Source organism: Rhynchophorus ferrugineus, unplaced genomic scaffold, assembly GCF_030347505.1.
Source record: "Rhynchophorus ferrugineus isolate W39M unplaced genomic scaffold, kcgeb_rfMv2 rfM2, whole genome shotgun sequence".
Taxonomy (NCBI): Eukaryota; Metazoa; Arthropoda; class Insecta; order Coleoptera; family Curculionidae; genus Rhynchophorus; species Rhynchophorus ferrugineus.
Genome location: NW_027472581.1, coordinates 51,910,733 through 51,925,113, shown reverse-complemented (window position 1 = coordinate 51,925,113; position 14,381 = coordinate 51,910,733). Strand labels below are relative to the sequence as shown.

Genomic DNA, 14,381 nt, shown 5'->3' with positions numbered 1-14,381 from the left:
TACGAGCTGGAATGCTTGAAAAGCTGGCAGTTGAAGCACTACACTGGATGGCCGTTTCCCCTCCGGACCTCGACCTTCACTGTGATGTTTGATCATATATATGATCTGTCGCTCTTCGCGAGGGACAACTACCTAAACAATTGGTAGTTCTATCCCGGATTTAAATTTCCATCTTTGCACAAATTTGGGATGGAAGCCTTGATCAAAGAGAAGTTCATGTACCTCGTCAATGCAGAGTGATTCTGGGATGTTTCTTATTATTACCCGGAATTCTCTCTCCTCCGGAGGACAGAAGGAATGGTAAGGGTAATGCCTTTCCTCGAGCAGGGTAGCGAGTTTTCGGTAATCGTCGTTTGTGGCGACGAATAAGAAAATGCCCTCCTTTTTGTTTCGGGTTATAATATCTATTGATTGTGCCTTAGTAATTCTAATGAGCTCCATGAATCTTTTCTTGTCACGGAGCACTATAGGCGGAGTTTTTCCCTTTGGGGGAGTTTAAGAAACAGTCGCCCAAACGGTTGGCACTGTATTTGCTGTAGAGGTTAAGGTTTCTTTAGTGGCCTGGCTATTTACCTGCGCAGGCTGGGTTGGTCTTGTGTTAACTTGTTTCGGTAGTGGCTGTGGGGCCGTCCTGGTGGTCGGCTTATTTTGCACTGGTCTGGTGGCAAATTTTATAATCGAAGGCTGTACGTTAGCCTTGGCTTTCGATTGGGTAGAATGAATGGCCGGCTTGGCTACCGGATCGGGTTGTGATTTGGAATCCGTTGCCTGTTTCCCCTTGTTGCCGGCGTTCGGCAGCTGGCTTTCCTGAGGTGGAGTGATGGGTCCTCTCTTCCTTTTTCCCACCAAGGTGAAACCGTCATCTGGGTCTTCAGTTTCGTCTGAGCGTTGTGCCGGTTTAGCTGGTGTCTGGGTCTGGGTTTCTGTGGTAGCGGGAGTCTTTATTTCCATAGCATCTTTTTGATACTTCATAAAGTCTGTTATTGTAGCAGTGAGAATTTTGATTTCTCCTTTAAGATCTTTGGAAGCCTTTTTGCTCTTTTCCAGCTTTTCCGTCTGCTTGTTCAGGACGTCTGTTTGTGCTTGAGCGAACATTTTCCCTTCGGCTCTCTGCTTTCGCAGCTCTTCATTCTGTCTTCTTAAATCTTCTATGGGCAATTCTCGGCTGTCTTCGAAATTCTCGGCATCGAAAGATGGTCCATTAGAATTAGGAAAGCTGGAATTATGGTCAGGAGCCGACGTTGGCTCTGACGTACATTACGCCATTGCCTTGTCTGTAAATGCGCCTTTTCAACACTTACAGACGCTTTTTTGACGCAGGCACTGGTGGAAACGTGATAACGGATCGACCGTCTCAGAGAAAGTTTCGAGTAATTGTCGGAAGCGCTGGTAGGTTCGGCGGACCGGACACGACCGTTCTTTTCGAGAGCTAGCACGGAACTGGCGTTCCAAGGCATAATTTTTAGCACTTTGGAAGCCGCCATTTCGACGAGTGAACAACTGTTGAAAGATGACGGGAAAGGGGTTGCCGCTTAGGCGGCTACATTGGGAAGGAAATGTTGGGATTGAAAGAACTGCAGGATCCTTGCCCGCTGACACTGCAGGAGCTTACATTGCGGCAAGGGCCGGGAAATTGGCGGGAGCCACCCGGTTGGAGGAGGCCAACTTTTGAGCTAACCTCCTACACCCCTGGGTGCTCCACGCAGAGTTTGTATTGTCAGAGGCTTGTCTGGATTGGATTGGTCTAGGATTTCTGGGGGAGGTCGGCAGCTACAGCCTGTGTAATTAGCTGTATGTGAGTTTCCATAATTGCTGCATTTGGGTGGGTCTTCGCGTACCTTGGTGCCAGAATGGGTATCATGGTCACTGTCGCATTTGACTCACCGGGGAGGCGCTCTACAACGAGAGCTGTAATGGCCCAACAACTGGCAGTTGTAGCACTGCACAGGCTGGCCGTTGCCTCGCTGGAGTTCGACTTTCACGATTGACAGGCCTATTTTAGTGAGATTTATAAGGTTCCTTTCTTCGTTAGGAACAATGACCTGGATTATGGGAAGGTCTTCGCCTGATTTAAGTTTCCATCTTTGAAGAGATTTTGTGTGGAAGCTTTGCGAAATAATGTGTTTTTTAACTTCAACTGTTACAACCACCGTCACCGTTACACGTCGTCGTCAACCATTACAATCGTTGGGATATTGCGGATGATGACTCGTCAATCGGAAGAAGTCGAAACCAAGCAAGCCCTGAAAATATTGTTACCAAAGTACCACCAATAACAGTTTATAAGGTAGGAATAATAAAACACATCTACGACTTATTGAAAACCATCACTACCGACTACAGAATCACAACAGTGAGCAATGAAACAATAAAAATCGAATTGTTCGATGCGGAGCACTTCTTCGCACTACAAATTCTAGCGAAAGAATTAGACCGAAGAAACACCCATACATTCAGGCCAAAATCGGAGAGAACATTCAAATTTGTACTAAAAGTATTACACCACGCGACGGAATTTGAACACCATCATGGTAGCCCTAGCTGAACAAGGTCACGAGCTCGTAAATGTTCATAATATACGACATCGCATGTCAAAGAAACCACTGCCTATGTTCTATATTGACATAAAACCAAATGGAAACAATAAGGCGCAGTATAAAATTAGTAAATTAGGAAACAATATTATTAAATTTGAACCACCATATACAAAAAGAACAATACCACAATGTACAAGGTGTCGAGCGCACGCACGTCCATGAACCATTAACAATGTCAGAATAATGTTACGATCTCTCTTCTGATTATTCACCAATAATAGTAATAGTTTACTCAAAAATTACCATCAAATATAAACCCCCTTCTCTGTGCAATAATAGGCTAACTGGCCACTATTTAGAGAAAATTTAGAAACACTGCTCTAAATTTACCGTTACGAACTGAATTTTATATATAAATAGCAACAATTAACATTACAAAAAATATATAGAAGGCAGCATATTTTGCGACTTCTAACAGTGAAACATTTCCAAGAAAAAACATACATATATTATGTACAGTTCAGAAAAGGATAGCAGAAAAAAGAAAGTTACGTTACAAGGAATTGGCACCAGCTAAGAACTGATTACAATTGAGGCTACAGACTGTTCATTGTGGAAAGCAACAAAAAACCTTGAGAGACTCCAGCAGCATAACCCATCTATTAAAACAGAAAAAATGAAAATAATTGGGCTCGAAGCAATAAAGGGAAGGCCGACATTTTCTATCCAGTCTGAGCTACATAAAGGTGACGAAAATAAAATTAGTAGCTCTCTAAATTCGCCATTTCAAATGGGCTTACCGCATGAAAAATTAACGACCAAAAAGTTAAACAAACAATATTAATAAAGCAAGATTAATATTAAAAAAGCTCCTGGTTATGATTTAATTCCAGGTAAAATTTTACAAGAACTATCAAAAAGGCTATAAAATTATTAAATTTATATTTAATGCTATGCTACGAATTAATTACTTCCCTAAGATCTGGAAAGTATCTAAAATATTAATGATTCTCAAACCAGGAGAAATACCAGGAGATGTCACCTCCTACCGGTTTATAAGTTTATTGCCGATAATCTCAAAGTTTTTGAGTAACTATATATCAAGAAGCTAAACTATTTAATAGAACAAATAAAAATTATTTCAGAACATCAGTTTGGGTTTCGCAATAAACATGGTACTATAGGACAAGTGCATAGACTTGTAAACAAAATAATGTACTCGCCAATCAGCTAAATATGCGACGTGATAGTGAAGTGCGTAGACTAAAACGTTTATCACCATCTAATTTGAGTATTGGACATATATAAACTTTAGAATAATACTAATTAATTATGATAGTATTCGGCGATTCTGTTGATTCGCGAACCTGAGTTAACACACAACTGGATACTGTTCTATGGAGGAAAAAGTTATGACTGTAGCGACGGATGAGGCCGTTTCAGCCTGGAAAAGGGGGGGAGCTTAGCGGTGACGCGGTGCTAAGTTCCCAGCATGTCGACCAGCTCGCGAACAAGCCCGTTTTCAGAAGAACTTGAGCTGAGTTGTTGTTTGTGAAATGATTGAGATATGAAGCGCTTGATTTCTGGAGTGTCAGTTTCCTTATGAATTTGATTATTTTTGACAAACCATGGAGCGTTTAATATTCTCCTGAGGAGCTTATTTTGGAAAACTTGAAGCCGTTTGACCTGGTTGGGTGTAACAAACTTGAAGTAGAAATTAGATGCGTAGAGGAGTGCGGACCGAATTAACGTCTTGTAAAATAAGCATTTGATGGAGATGGGAAGTCTGCTAGAAGGGCAGATCAGAGAAGATAACAGGTTTGCTATCCGCGAACCTTTTTGGATTGCTTCTGGATTTGGGAATGCCAACCGAACCGCCGGTCGAAGTGAAGACCTATGTACGTGACGTTATCCAGCCATGGAATTATTGCGGTGTCGATCTTAAGTTGCGAGACGCGCAGTGCGTAACGCTTCTTATGGAAAATGATGGCCTGGGTTTTCAGGGGGTTGATTTGCAACCTCCAGAATTTGAACCACTTGACCGCATGATCGAGCTGCTTCTGTAAACGTTCATGAATTGTAACTTCGAACCTGGCGGCCGCGAAGAAAGCAGTGTCGTCAGCGTATAACGCGGCGTCAATGTGCTCTTTTCTCGGCAGATCTGTAATAAAGACTTTAAATAAGGCTGGGGCCAGCGGGGAACCTTGAGGTACGCCAGCATCGATTTGTTTACGATTGGAAAGTGATTCCCTGATCTTGACCTGGAAAGACCTGTCCGAGATATAGGACTTGATGAGAGCGGTTAGGTCTTCTGGGAGGCCTAACCGCACGCGCTTTGCGATCAATCCGTCGTGCCAGACCTTGTCGAAGGCTTTGGTTAAGTCCAGAAGAACTGCTCCAAGTTTTTACGTTGGTCAAGAGCGTGATGGATGTGTGCGGCCAGACGGGTAGCCTGATGGACGGATGAGTGGTAAGCGCGAAAGCCGAATTGTTCATCAAGAATGATGTTGTTTTCCTTTGTGAAAGAGTTGAGAGCGTAGAGTATTGCCCTCACGGCAAGCTTCGAAATGGCGCTGAGAAGGCTGATAGGCCTGTAATCAGATGGAGATGATTTTGCTCCTTTCTTGGGTATAACCGCGATATGTGCGTGCTTCGAAGACGCCGGGAAATGTTGCAGCCTCATGATGGAGTTAGTTATGTTTGCCAGTTCTGCGAGCTGCTTATGCGGGAGCTTTTTTAACTGGGTAATTGATATTCCATCGAAACCTGGAGATTTTTTGGTTTGAAGTTTGCCGAGCATAGTCTGTAGAGACTTTGGAGACACGAAGTGGTTGAGAAGAAAGGCTGGAGTTACTGGTCTTTTAATGGAGTTGGATTCGTTGATGACAGTGTCATTGTCTTTAACTTTAGTGTTCTCTGTGGGTGGGAGGCATTTCATTTGAGCTTCGTAGGTCTCTGCAAGGAGCTCGACTTTTGCTTGATCAGTGACTGAGAAATTTCCTGTAACCGCTGACTTCAGGGGGGGGGATGACATTGTACGTCTTCCCCACGAGGCGCTTAGAAACACGCCAGAAGGAAGGGGGGATAAGAAATAGTAAAATATTGCCTATTGGGCAGATTGCCTATTACCTATTGCCTTGCGGAACCACTAAGAGTAATAAAAAATGTTGATATTGAAAATCATTAGGAATATTGTCTTGGATAACATCCAGTAAAGGTGATTATTATTACTTTTCAAAGAAATAAAATATGTAATCAAATGTGTAAAAGAAAAAGTATAGTAGTATTATAGTAACTGATTTACACTACTTACATGAAGTAATTAGAATACGTTAACAATATTTAAAGTAAAGAAAGGGATAATAAATTCCATGAATAATATTTCTATTTAGTTATTAAATATTGGTTACTAAGGTAATACTATACCACATTGAAACATTATTTATGGAAATGAAGTTTTACATTTTAAAGAGTTTATAATTAAAAAAAAACATTATTTTCACATATATTTGTTTAACAGTTTTATACAAAAATACTTATAAACTGTACATAATTTTGATTATATATTTAACGTAAAAATCAACCGCAGAGGCAAACAAACTATCAAAAATATAAACTAAAGAAGATAATTCTATGAATGATACAGTATGGCCATTGACACAGAAAATGGATGATGATTTCGTAATGATAATGATTCTAGTTTGCACTTAAATTTACTGGACATTTATAAGCGATGATAACTGCACAGGGAACAGGGAGGGGGCGTATATACATTTTAGGTGTGTTGTTATGGTAGATTTATGCTCTGTGCAGTTGTCATGCTAGCTTATAATTCATGTTTTATGTTTTATTAATAAATAATATTAACTATGGCAACGAGATGAAGAATTATTTTATTTTTTGCCTATGTGGTCAAAGAATGTGTGCTGTGGAAACTCGGCCCATTTCGAAAAGTCCATACTTGGGATGACTTGGCTTTTACAAGGTACTCGTGGATTGCTATAAAAATGTATATATGTATTAGTATGTTTTGTTACATAAAATATTTTATTATGTTCATGTAACACAATGGTTACAAAATCCAAATGCGTAAAAATATATCATGCCTGAAACATTCTGACACACTTTAAAAAAGAAGAAATGCATATTTTTTCCTGAAAGTGTGAATGTCTTATATGAGAGAAAGTTTGTTTTATCAAGTAATTATTATTTACTTGATTAAATATTAACAACCATTTATATTTTGTCAAACATATCGAATTTTGTGGTTGCATCAGGTATTTTGGTGGGTAGTTTTATTTCCTAATTTTAACTGAAAAAGTGTAACCGAATGACAACCCATAAAATTCAGTGAATAATTGGAAGAATTGCTCAATTAATACTAATACTGTCCGACACTTTAAGCATTTTAGATAGTATTTTCATTTTTATTGATTTGTCTTATTAATAGTTGGTAAATGCCTGATATGACAAATAATGAATAAAATGCATTGAAAGCCATTGATAGTGACAAGACGAAAACATGATTTTTTTATTGGAATATCACTAGTGCTAAAAGGGGATTTATTATAATATATACATCTGTTATAAAATTAATCTGTATATTTGATGGGATTGGAATATTGTAATCTATTATGAACTATTGAAACTAAATGAAACTGGATATCACTATCGAACACAACTGATACAATATTTGCAATTTTTTAAATTTTATTTTAGATAAGCTGTTCTTTTACCGACAAAAGCTTTGAATTGAATTGCTAACACCTATTTCCATTTCTATTGCTATTGCTATTTCTCAAAACTATTCATTAATATATCTTATAATAACTGCTAATAATCGAACTATTTTTCATCATTTTCTAAAAGCTTTTTCGTATGGCAACAAGGCTACAACCGGCAACATGGTTACTCGTTATTGTTGGCGTTTTCTGAAACAATATGTCGTCCAATTTGTTCAGCTTATATTGGTAGTAATAGTTCCATTCGATTTTAGTATTTTGTAATAAAAACACCTTGCTGATTCTACCATATACACATGTTTAAGGAGTTTATGATTATGGATATTTCGCTTGGGTGTCAATATCTATCCTAATCCAATTTTTATCATCAGTCACAAAACACCACAGAAAACGCTTCTTTTTTGCTTGGCAAGCATTGAAATCGTCATATAGAGTTCAAAATGGAATTTTTAATCAATTCGTGTGGAGGCAGTTGATTTATTAACTGCTAACCTATCTAAGAATTCTTTTAAACATGAGCTGGGCCTTCCTCCAATAAATATTGTAATTAATTGTCTTCAAACTTGTGTGTTCCCAGATTGTTCACTAGTTTTAAATTGTTGAAACCCAAATCGACAATTGAGATATGACAGAGCAACACCAACATGAGTTTCTAAAAGTTTCCTACAACAGATTTCTTGAATTTAAACAATAGAAGTAATCGATGTCAAGCGTAACTAATAGGGGTTTCATACACTGAATAGTTCAATAAAACTAAATGGAAAATTGTTATGTGTTGAAAAGACGACGAAGAAGAATTTTTTAAACAGATCTTTACATTTCATACTTCCGTATATTAAATATGTATTTTTAAAAAATATATAAGCTAATATAATATAATAACTAATGTTAACAAATATTAAATTAAATAAAATTAGTATAAATATTCTATACTTACATTTCATGGTCTGGTAGTACCATTGGGTAAAGTTGGATAGTATCGATCAAGTCGGTGTTATCACAAATTATACGGGCTAATCGGGCCTTACGTATTTCTTGTAACTGATCCAATGAGAAAGATGATGGTTGATTTGGCAATTCGTACCTAAAAGATACTATTGTATAAAATTTCTCATTACGATTGAGTACAGTAGGGCTTACCAAAATCTGTCACCTCTCCTGGAATAACTAAACTGTGTTGCTATGACACAGGCGAAGGTTGGTCCTAACATACTTCCAGGAAGAGGTCTTTCGCTGACACCACCAGACCACAGATCAATATCGCTGGGGTATCTGAAAATTGAGTATAAGTTAGGTCAGTCTGGATTTCATCAATAAACATCTCAAATACTTACTGGAAAATTGAGGAAAATTTGGTAACAGTCTCGTTGGGCATTGAACCGAACATATCATCAAAAGTCTCGCCGGCCGGCAAACCGCAGAATTTTCTATATTCCATGTATCCGGGAATGCCGAATTCTCTACCACGCTGCATGTTGAAACTAACCAGATCCATACCGAATCTGGCTCCGACCTTTTTGAAGAGATGATTAGTTACCTCTTGTGTGATGGAGTCGTCCATAGCTTGTGCTACTTGGTTCAGCAAACCCATAATGTATTCGTCTAAGACACCAGCTCGGTACAGATCATATGGACGACGGATTAAATCAGATAAGCGTTTTGAAGCTAGAAAAAGTAACACGTATTATAACAAATAAACAAACAAACTAACTAAATAAAAAAATAACAAACTAAAATGTTTTAATTAAGCATTAGTTAGATATAATATTGGTCAGTATATACCGATGAATTTGTGAGCTTTACTCCATCGTTCAACTGCAGTAGGTAACAAGGAATGTCCAAAACGATAAGCAGCAGCTGAAAAAGCATCGATGACGTTTGGATTTACATTCGTATCATATCCGTCCCAGAATCCCTAAAAAATTAAAATTGATTTTCACTGTCATTATTAAAATTATTTTACTTACATCCTTTTGTAGCAGAAGCCCGAATTTCTCCATGACATCTTTTCCCAATAAAATCGGCAAAAATTCATTATAAGTTATGTGTTGGATTATAGCAATAACAACTCTTCTCGCTTCTTGGAAGAGAGTTTCATCATCCCAATGGGGGTTGGTTGCGGCTAATTCACGGGCGATTCTATTATGTTCTCTGGCCATTAGAGTGTGCATTACGGTCAGAATCAATTGTTCGTTAACTCGAATTTCTCCTGAAAATGACATTTCAATTTAGCGATGTATTTTATTATAAATGGAGTTTAGTTAGATTGATGATTTGATCTAACAAATCAATCATAAAACTTATATGTGAGTGAAGTAATAGGTGTTTGAATGCATTCTGATTATTTTTTAACATTAAAAGGGCATTTATTGAGAATAATTAGTACTATATAGCTATATTAATACAAATATGTTCGAGCATTTTCTACAACTTTTTCCGATATTGTGTTTCCTTCGATATACATATTATATCTGAACAAGTCTTAGCCAGAAGGCTCTATGTCTGGTGAGTAAGCTGGGTGCGGCAGAATATTCCTATTAAAATTAATTTATTCCTAATAAATATTCCACTTCGGTGTGGATGTGAATGGCTTTTCTGGACTAACCCATGCCTTTTGCGCTTGGTATTGTCGTTGGTTGAAATTTCACCGCCATTCATAATACATCAAAATTAATGTTTCCCTGTTCGCAATGCCATTTCCAGATAATTTGTGTGGTAGCCATTCTCCTTTCTTTTGGATCTTTTCCATCATTTGGTAAAGTTAATCCATCAACTACGTTGTCCGCTAAACTATCTGAAAATTCTTTGAAAATTTGTCCAATAAGTTTTGTAATTGATTGTTTTAGAACTTTTGATATCATTGATATTAAAATCATCATCTTTAAGTCTTTAAAAAGACTTTAAAAGTCATTAAAACTAAAATCTCCATCATCTTAAGTTTTTAAAAGTGTTTCATGGGCTTCGCTAGCAGATTATTTCAAATAAACCAAAAAAAGTAATGAAGGTCGAAAATGTAATTTGACAGTTCCATTACGTCTTGCTATTCCAGTGAGTCTTCTTCAACTCGATACTGGAAAGCTGTTATTTTATATAGGGAAATGCCAGAACTATCGAATTTAACAGAAAGCTTCGGTTGTTTAACGGTATACTGTAACAGTAACTGTATCAATGTAGTGCTTTTTTACCAATCGATATCAGTGATCAAAATACACGTAAACACATAATAAGATATGGCGAAGAATCAGTGTTGTTAAATGTTAAGTTGTTAAGTTATGTTGTCAGTGGGAATTTATTAAACAATAACGATAATTAAATCTAAGAAGCAGCAAGTTTTGTAAAGAGAAGATATATAGGATGCATTTTGATATATGATTAGCGTAAAGAAATACATTTTCTCAAAATTAAAATAACTTTCTTAAACTGTTATTTAGTAGCAATTCACATACTGACCGTAAATTAAAATTATTATAAAAACGACAAGAAACACATATGACGTTGCCATAAATATTCTAAAACAAAGCTCTCCAAAACAGTGCTTACCAATGACTTGTTATTCAATAAGGTTGTCATCTTAATATATAAAATAATTAGACATGCAAATACAAATGATTAATGAATATTTATAATTTGTTCATGTTTAATATTTAATTCAATAATTACAACTATAAAAATCAATTCATTGATTGCCATCTATCTCTATGGCAGACTAAATTGAAAATATCATGTTAGGTGGAAAACTGAGCAATCAGACTCCAAATTACACAACTGTACATGTTAGTGAAAAGACAGTCCTAACTGATCTAGGACCAAAGAGACTGTTTCACAATATGAATAATATGAAAGAAGATTACTAAATCACTCCAACGTGGAAGTAACACGACTACTGGACAATGCTCATGAAATCAAAGATGAATTAAAATAATTTTGATTTTTGTGAAATTTATAAACATAAAAATGCATAAAGGAACATGTTACCTGCTTCAAAACAGAACATGGTAGAGTTTGGTCTAGTACAACCTTCATCAGGAATGTCAAGTTTCAAAGGAAGGAGATCCTTTAAACCGTACTCGTTGAATGCTGGATTCATTCTCAACAAACCTGAATGTCCTTCTCTCAGTTTCCTAAAATCATATACAATTGATAAATAAATACAAATAAAGCATAAAATATCATACCTAGCAAAGTGTTCGGTTACTCCATAAACAGTGTTGCCATCAAGTACTCCAGTGAGGGTATTGAAAGGAATTTTCGATCCAAGCCTACAGCCTGGCCGTACCCCAGGGAAAGATCTGATAAAATTGATACACTTAACGTTGAATATGCTGTAAAAATAATCATCTTCTGGTATGGTGATTTCGTTGCAGTATGGGTGCTTGAGGTGTGGAGGTTTTCCACAACACTCTTCAGGATCGTTTCTATTAAATGGGTCTGTAAATATGATAATTAAAAATAAATGATAAATGTTTAAATATAAGTTTTAAATTTTATAATTATACTTTTAGTCATATTTTGATACAGTACTAAAAGGCAATGCGAATCCGTCATTTATTTCTTGTATTTCCAAAATAAAGTACTGCGCCCCTTCATTGACGCTCCGTATGGGGCATTACATTTCTAACAAACTAATTCAGCATGATATCCACTGGAATCCATGGATTATGTTACAAACATAGAGGTTTCAAAGAAGACCAGTGTAAAGTCCTTCAGAAAAGTGTGAATATACTCAAATGTACTCACTAAGAAATTATATGTGCGCAATGTGATTCAAGTGCTTAGGCTAAAACGTTTATTGCAGGTTGGATGATTAATAGATACAGAATAATTTTTAGAATAATATCACATAAAGTTTTAATATATACATTTGTATAGGAGATGAGTCATAAAGTGATTATATGTTAATATAAAATGTAAATCACATAAATTCAAGTGAATAGTGAAACGACTATATGAACGATATTGACGTTTTTAACAAGATGTTGTTAAGCATAATTTAATAAATGACTACTAATTATGCTGGAAGTAAATCCAATGAAGGTTTAAATATTAATTTATTAAAGTTCCGTTTTGTTATTTAAATTTAATAAGTCATTTTTTATGGAAGGAGAACTATATAAATTTTTTTTTTTTGGTTATAAATTACATAAAAATTAGATGTTGCCACGCAAACAATTTTTGGGATCGCCTGGACGATCTTTTTGATCGTAACCACAAGCCTTCATATTTCCAGACAGTAAATTATCTTGAGAGTTACAGTATCGATACCTTGGGAACCACTTGAGTATCTAAATATTAAAATTTATTTGAATGCCTTGAAATATGTTAACATCGCAGTTATCTAATACTTTTTAAACGTTGGTAACATAATGCCCCAAAAACCGCGTATTTATTATATTCCGATCATCCTTATTAAACTACTCATTATTCATTGTTTTATTAATTACATATGTACAAAATATATTCATAACGGACATAAGACCAGAGAGAAAGAAAAAAATGTTGTGCTCTGGTAAAACTTTTCAGACAGACAACTCAGACTGGACTATGGAGTAGAATTAAACTATTAATTTTTCCAAGTGTATTTCTTCTCTGCTTAAATAATCTCCTCCTTGGTACAATGCCTTTGTGCCAGTTTTTAAACCTTCAAAAGAGTTTTACACCCCTTTTTGAATCTGTTTTAGTGTCCTTAAGCGACTCAATCTGATTTCCTCAACGCGTTTTTTGTTTAGCGTATAGCCAGAAGTCTGACGTAGCTAATCACACTATGTTATTTATCTTTGAATGAACTAATAGTGTGCGAGAAGACAGATTTTCGCAGTAAAAGACAAGATTCCACAAATTCGGGTATCTTAAGTCGAACACTTAACTAAAATTTCTTCTTGATATTATGATAAAAGTAAATTCATTCATTTATTTGATTTTCGACTTGTTTTGATGTGTTTTTTTAGATTTGAACTTAGTCCTGGTACAATGCTCATAATTGAGCTTATTATATTTGTTATATGTAGGATATATTCATTTTTAACGTTTGCTGTAGACTTCTAAATTTTTGTCGCAAACAATAATTATTCAGATTAATTTGCTTTTTAATTGTTTTATATAATAGATAATTTGTTGTTAAGAGAGCTTTTAAATTTTGTAATAGAAACAATTTGTTGTTTGACTACCACCCTGTAAACATATTTTTTCATATCCTATAAATGTAATTATACAGTTGTTATGAAGTTGTCGGCTTGCTATCGATATAATAACAAAGTTAACAAACGACAGAATGGAATTTTTAGCATAGAATTAACTATTTACCTAATGGTGTGGCGGTGAGGGTGTAGTCGTGGTCCATGAACTGGCCCCAGGCGATAATCATGACAGTACCGGCGTGGTCGTGATAACCGTGATCGGCGTGCATGGTTCTCGAGACAATACGAGATCCAGGAAGTGGTCCTCCGGTAACGCTAATACGAGGTTCAGACATTCCATCAGCGAAAAGAGGCCCCATCAACCTAAAAATTAACATTTATATCAGATACTATTTTTTGTACATAATTCTCTCTCTCTGAGATATTGAAATTCAAAATTACTTATTTAAATTTATGATGTATTTATAATTCAAACTCTATCATAATAATATTGATATAATTGTTATAAATATTGAATATTATATATGTAGAAATATAATAATTCATGATCTAGAAATAGTAATCCACTATAAGTTTAGTTTAATGCGTTAGAAATTATTTAGAGCATTATTATGCAATCAAAAATTATAGTTTAAATTTTGAAAGATTTGCAAAATATTTCACCAATGAAAAACTTCAATACTATAAACGATTCAGTCAAAATATGAACATGAAAATGTTTAAAAGAGCGAATTTAGAAAAAGCTCGTTATTTTAGATGTGTTTTATATGATTTATTTAAGCTGTTCTTCAAAATCAAGCATTCTTATACATACTAGTTTACGAAACGGAAATCTTGGATCTAGACATAACAATTTTACCATTTTTATAATATCTAACATGCCAACTCTATGTGGTTTCTAAATAAAAAAATACTATAATTGGAACTTAATGAACAACTAGCATATAGCTCTCGTTCGATTTAACAAA

At 35.6% G+C, this 14,381-nt stretch overlaps 1 protein-coding gene across 1 annotated transcript in view; it reads right to left on the bottom strand.

Moving 5' to 3' along the window:
• Positions 1-6,285: 6,285 nt before the first annotated feature.
• The window catches only part of cysu (peroxidase homolog), a 58,834-nt gene continuing 50,738 nt past the window's right edge, over positions 6,286-14,381 (bottom strand). The window contains exons 6-14 of the mRNA XM_076396009.1: positions 13,580-13,776; positions 11,455-11,707; positions 11,255-11,400; positions 9,247-9,488; positions 9,062-9,194; positions 8,614-8,944; positions 8,420-8,551; positions 8,217-8,363; positions 6,286-6,536 (exon numbers count right to left, since the gene is read on the bottom strand). Of these exons, the coding sequence (XP_076252124.1) occupies positions 6,431-6,536; positions 8,217-8,363; positions 8,420-8,551; positions 8,614-8,944; positions 9,062-9,194; positions 9,247-9,488; positions 11,255-11,400; positions 11,455-11,707; positions 13,580-13,776 (1,687 nt within the window). The 3' untranslated portion in view covers positions 6,286-6,430. The remainder of the gene's footprint in view (positions 6,537-8,216; positions 8,364-8,419; positions 8,552-8,613; positions 8,945-9,061; positions 9,195-9,246; positions 9,489-11,254; positions 11,401-11,454; positions 11,708-13,579; positions 13,777-14,381) is intronic.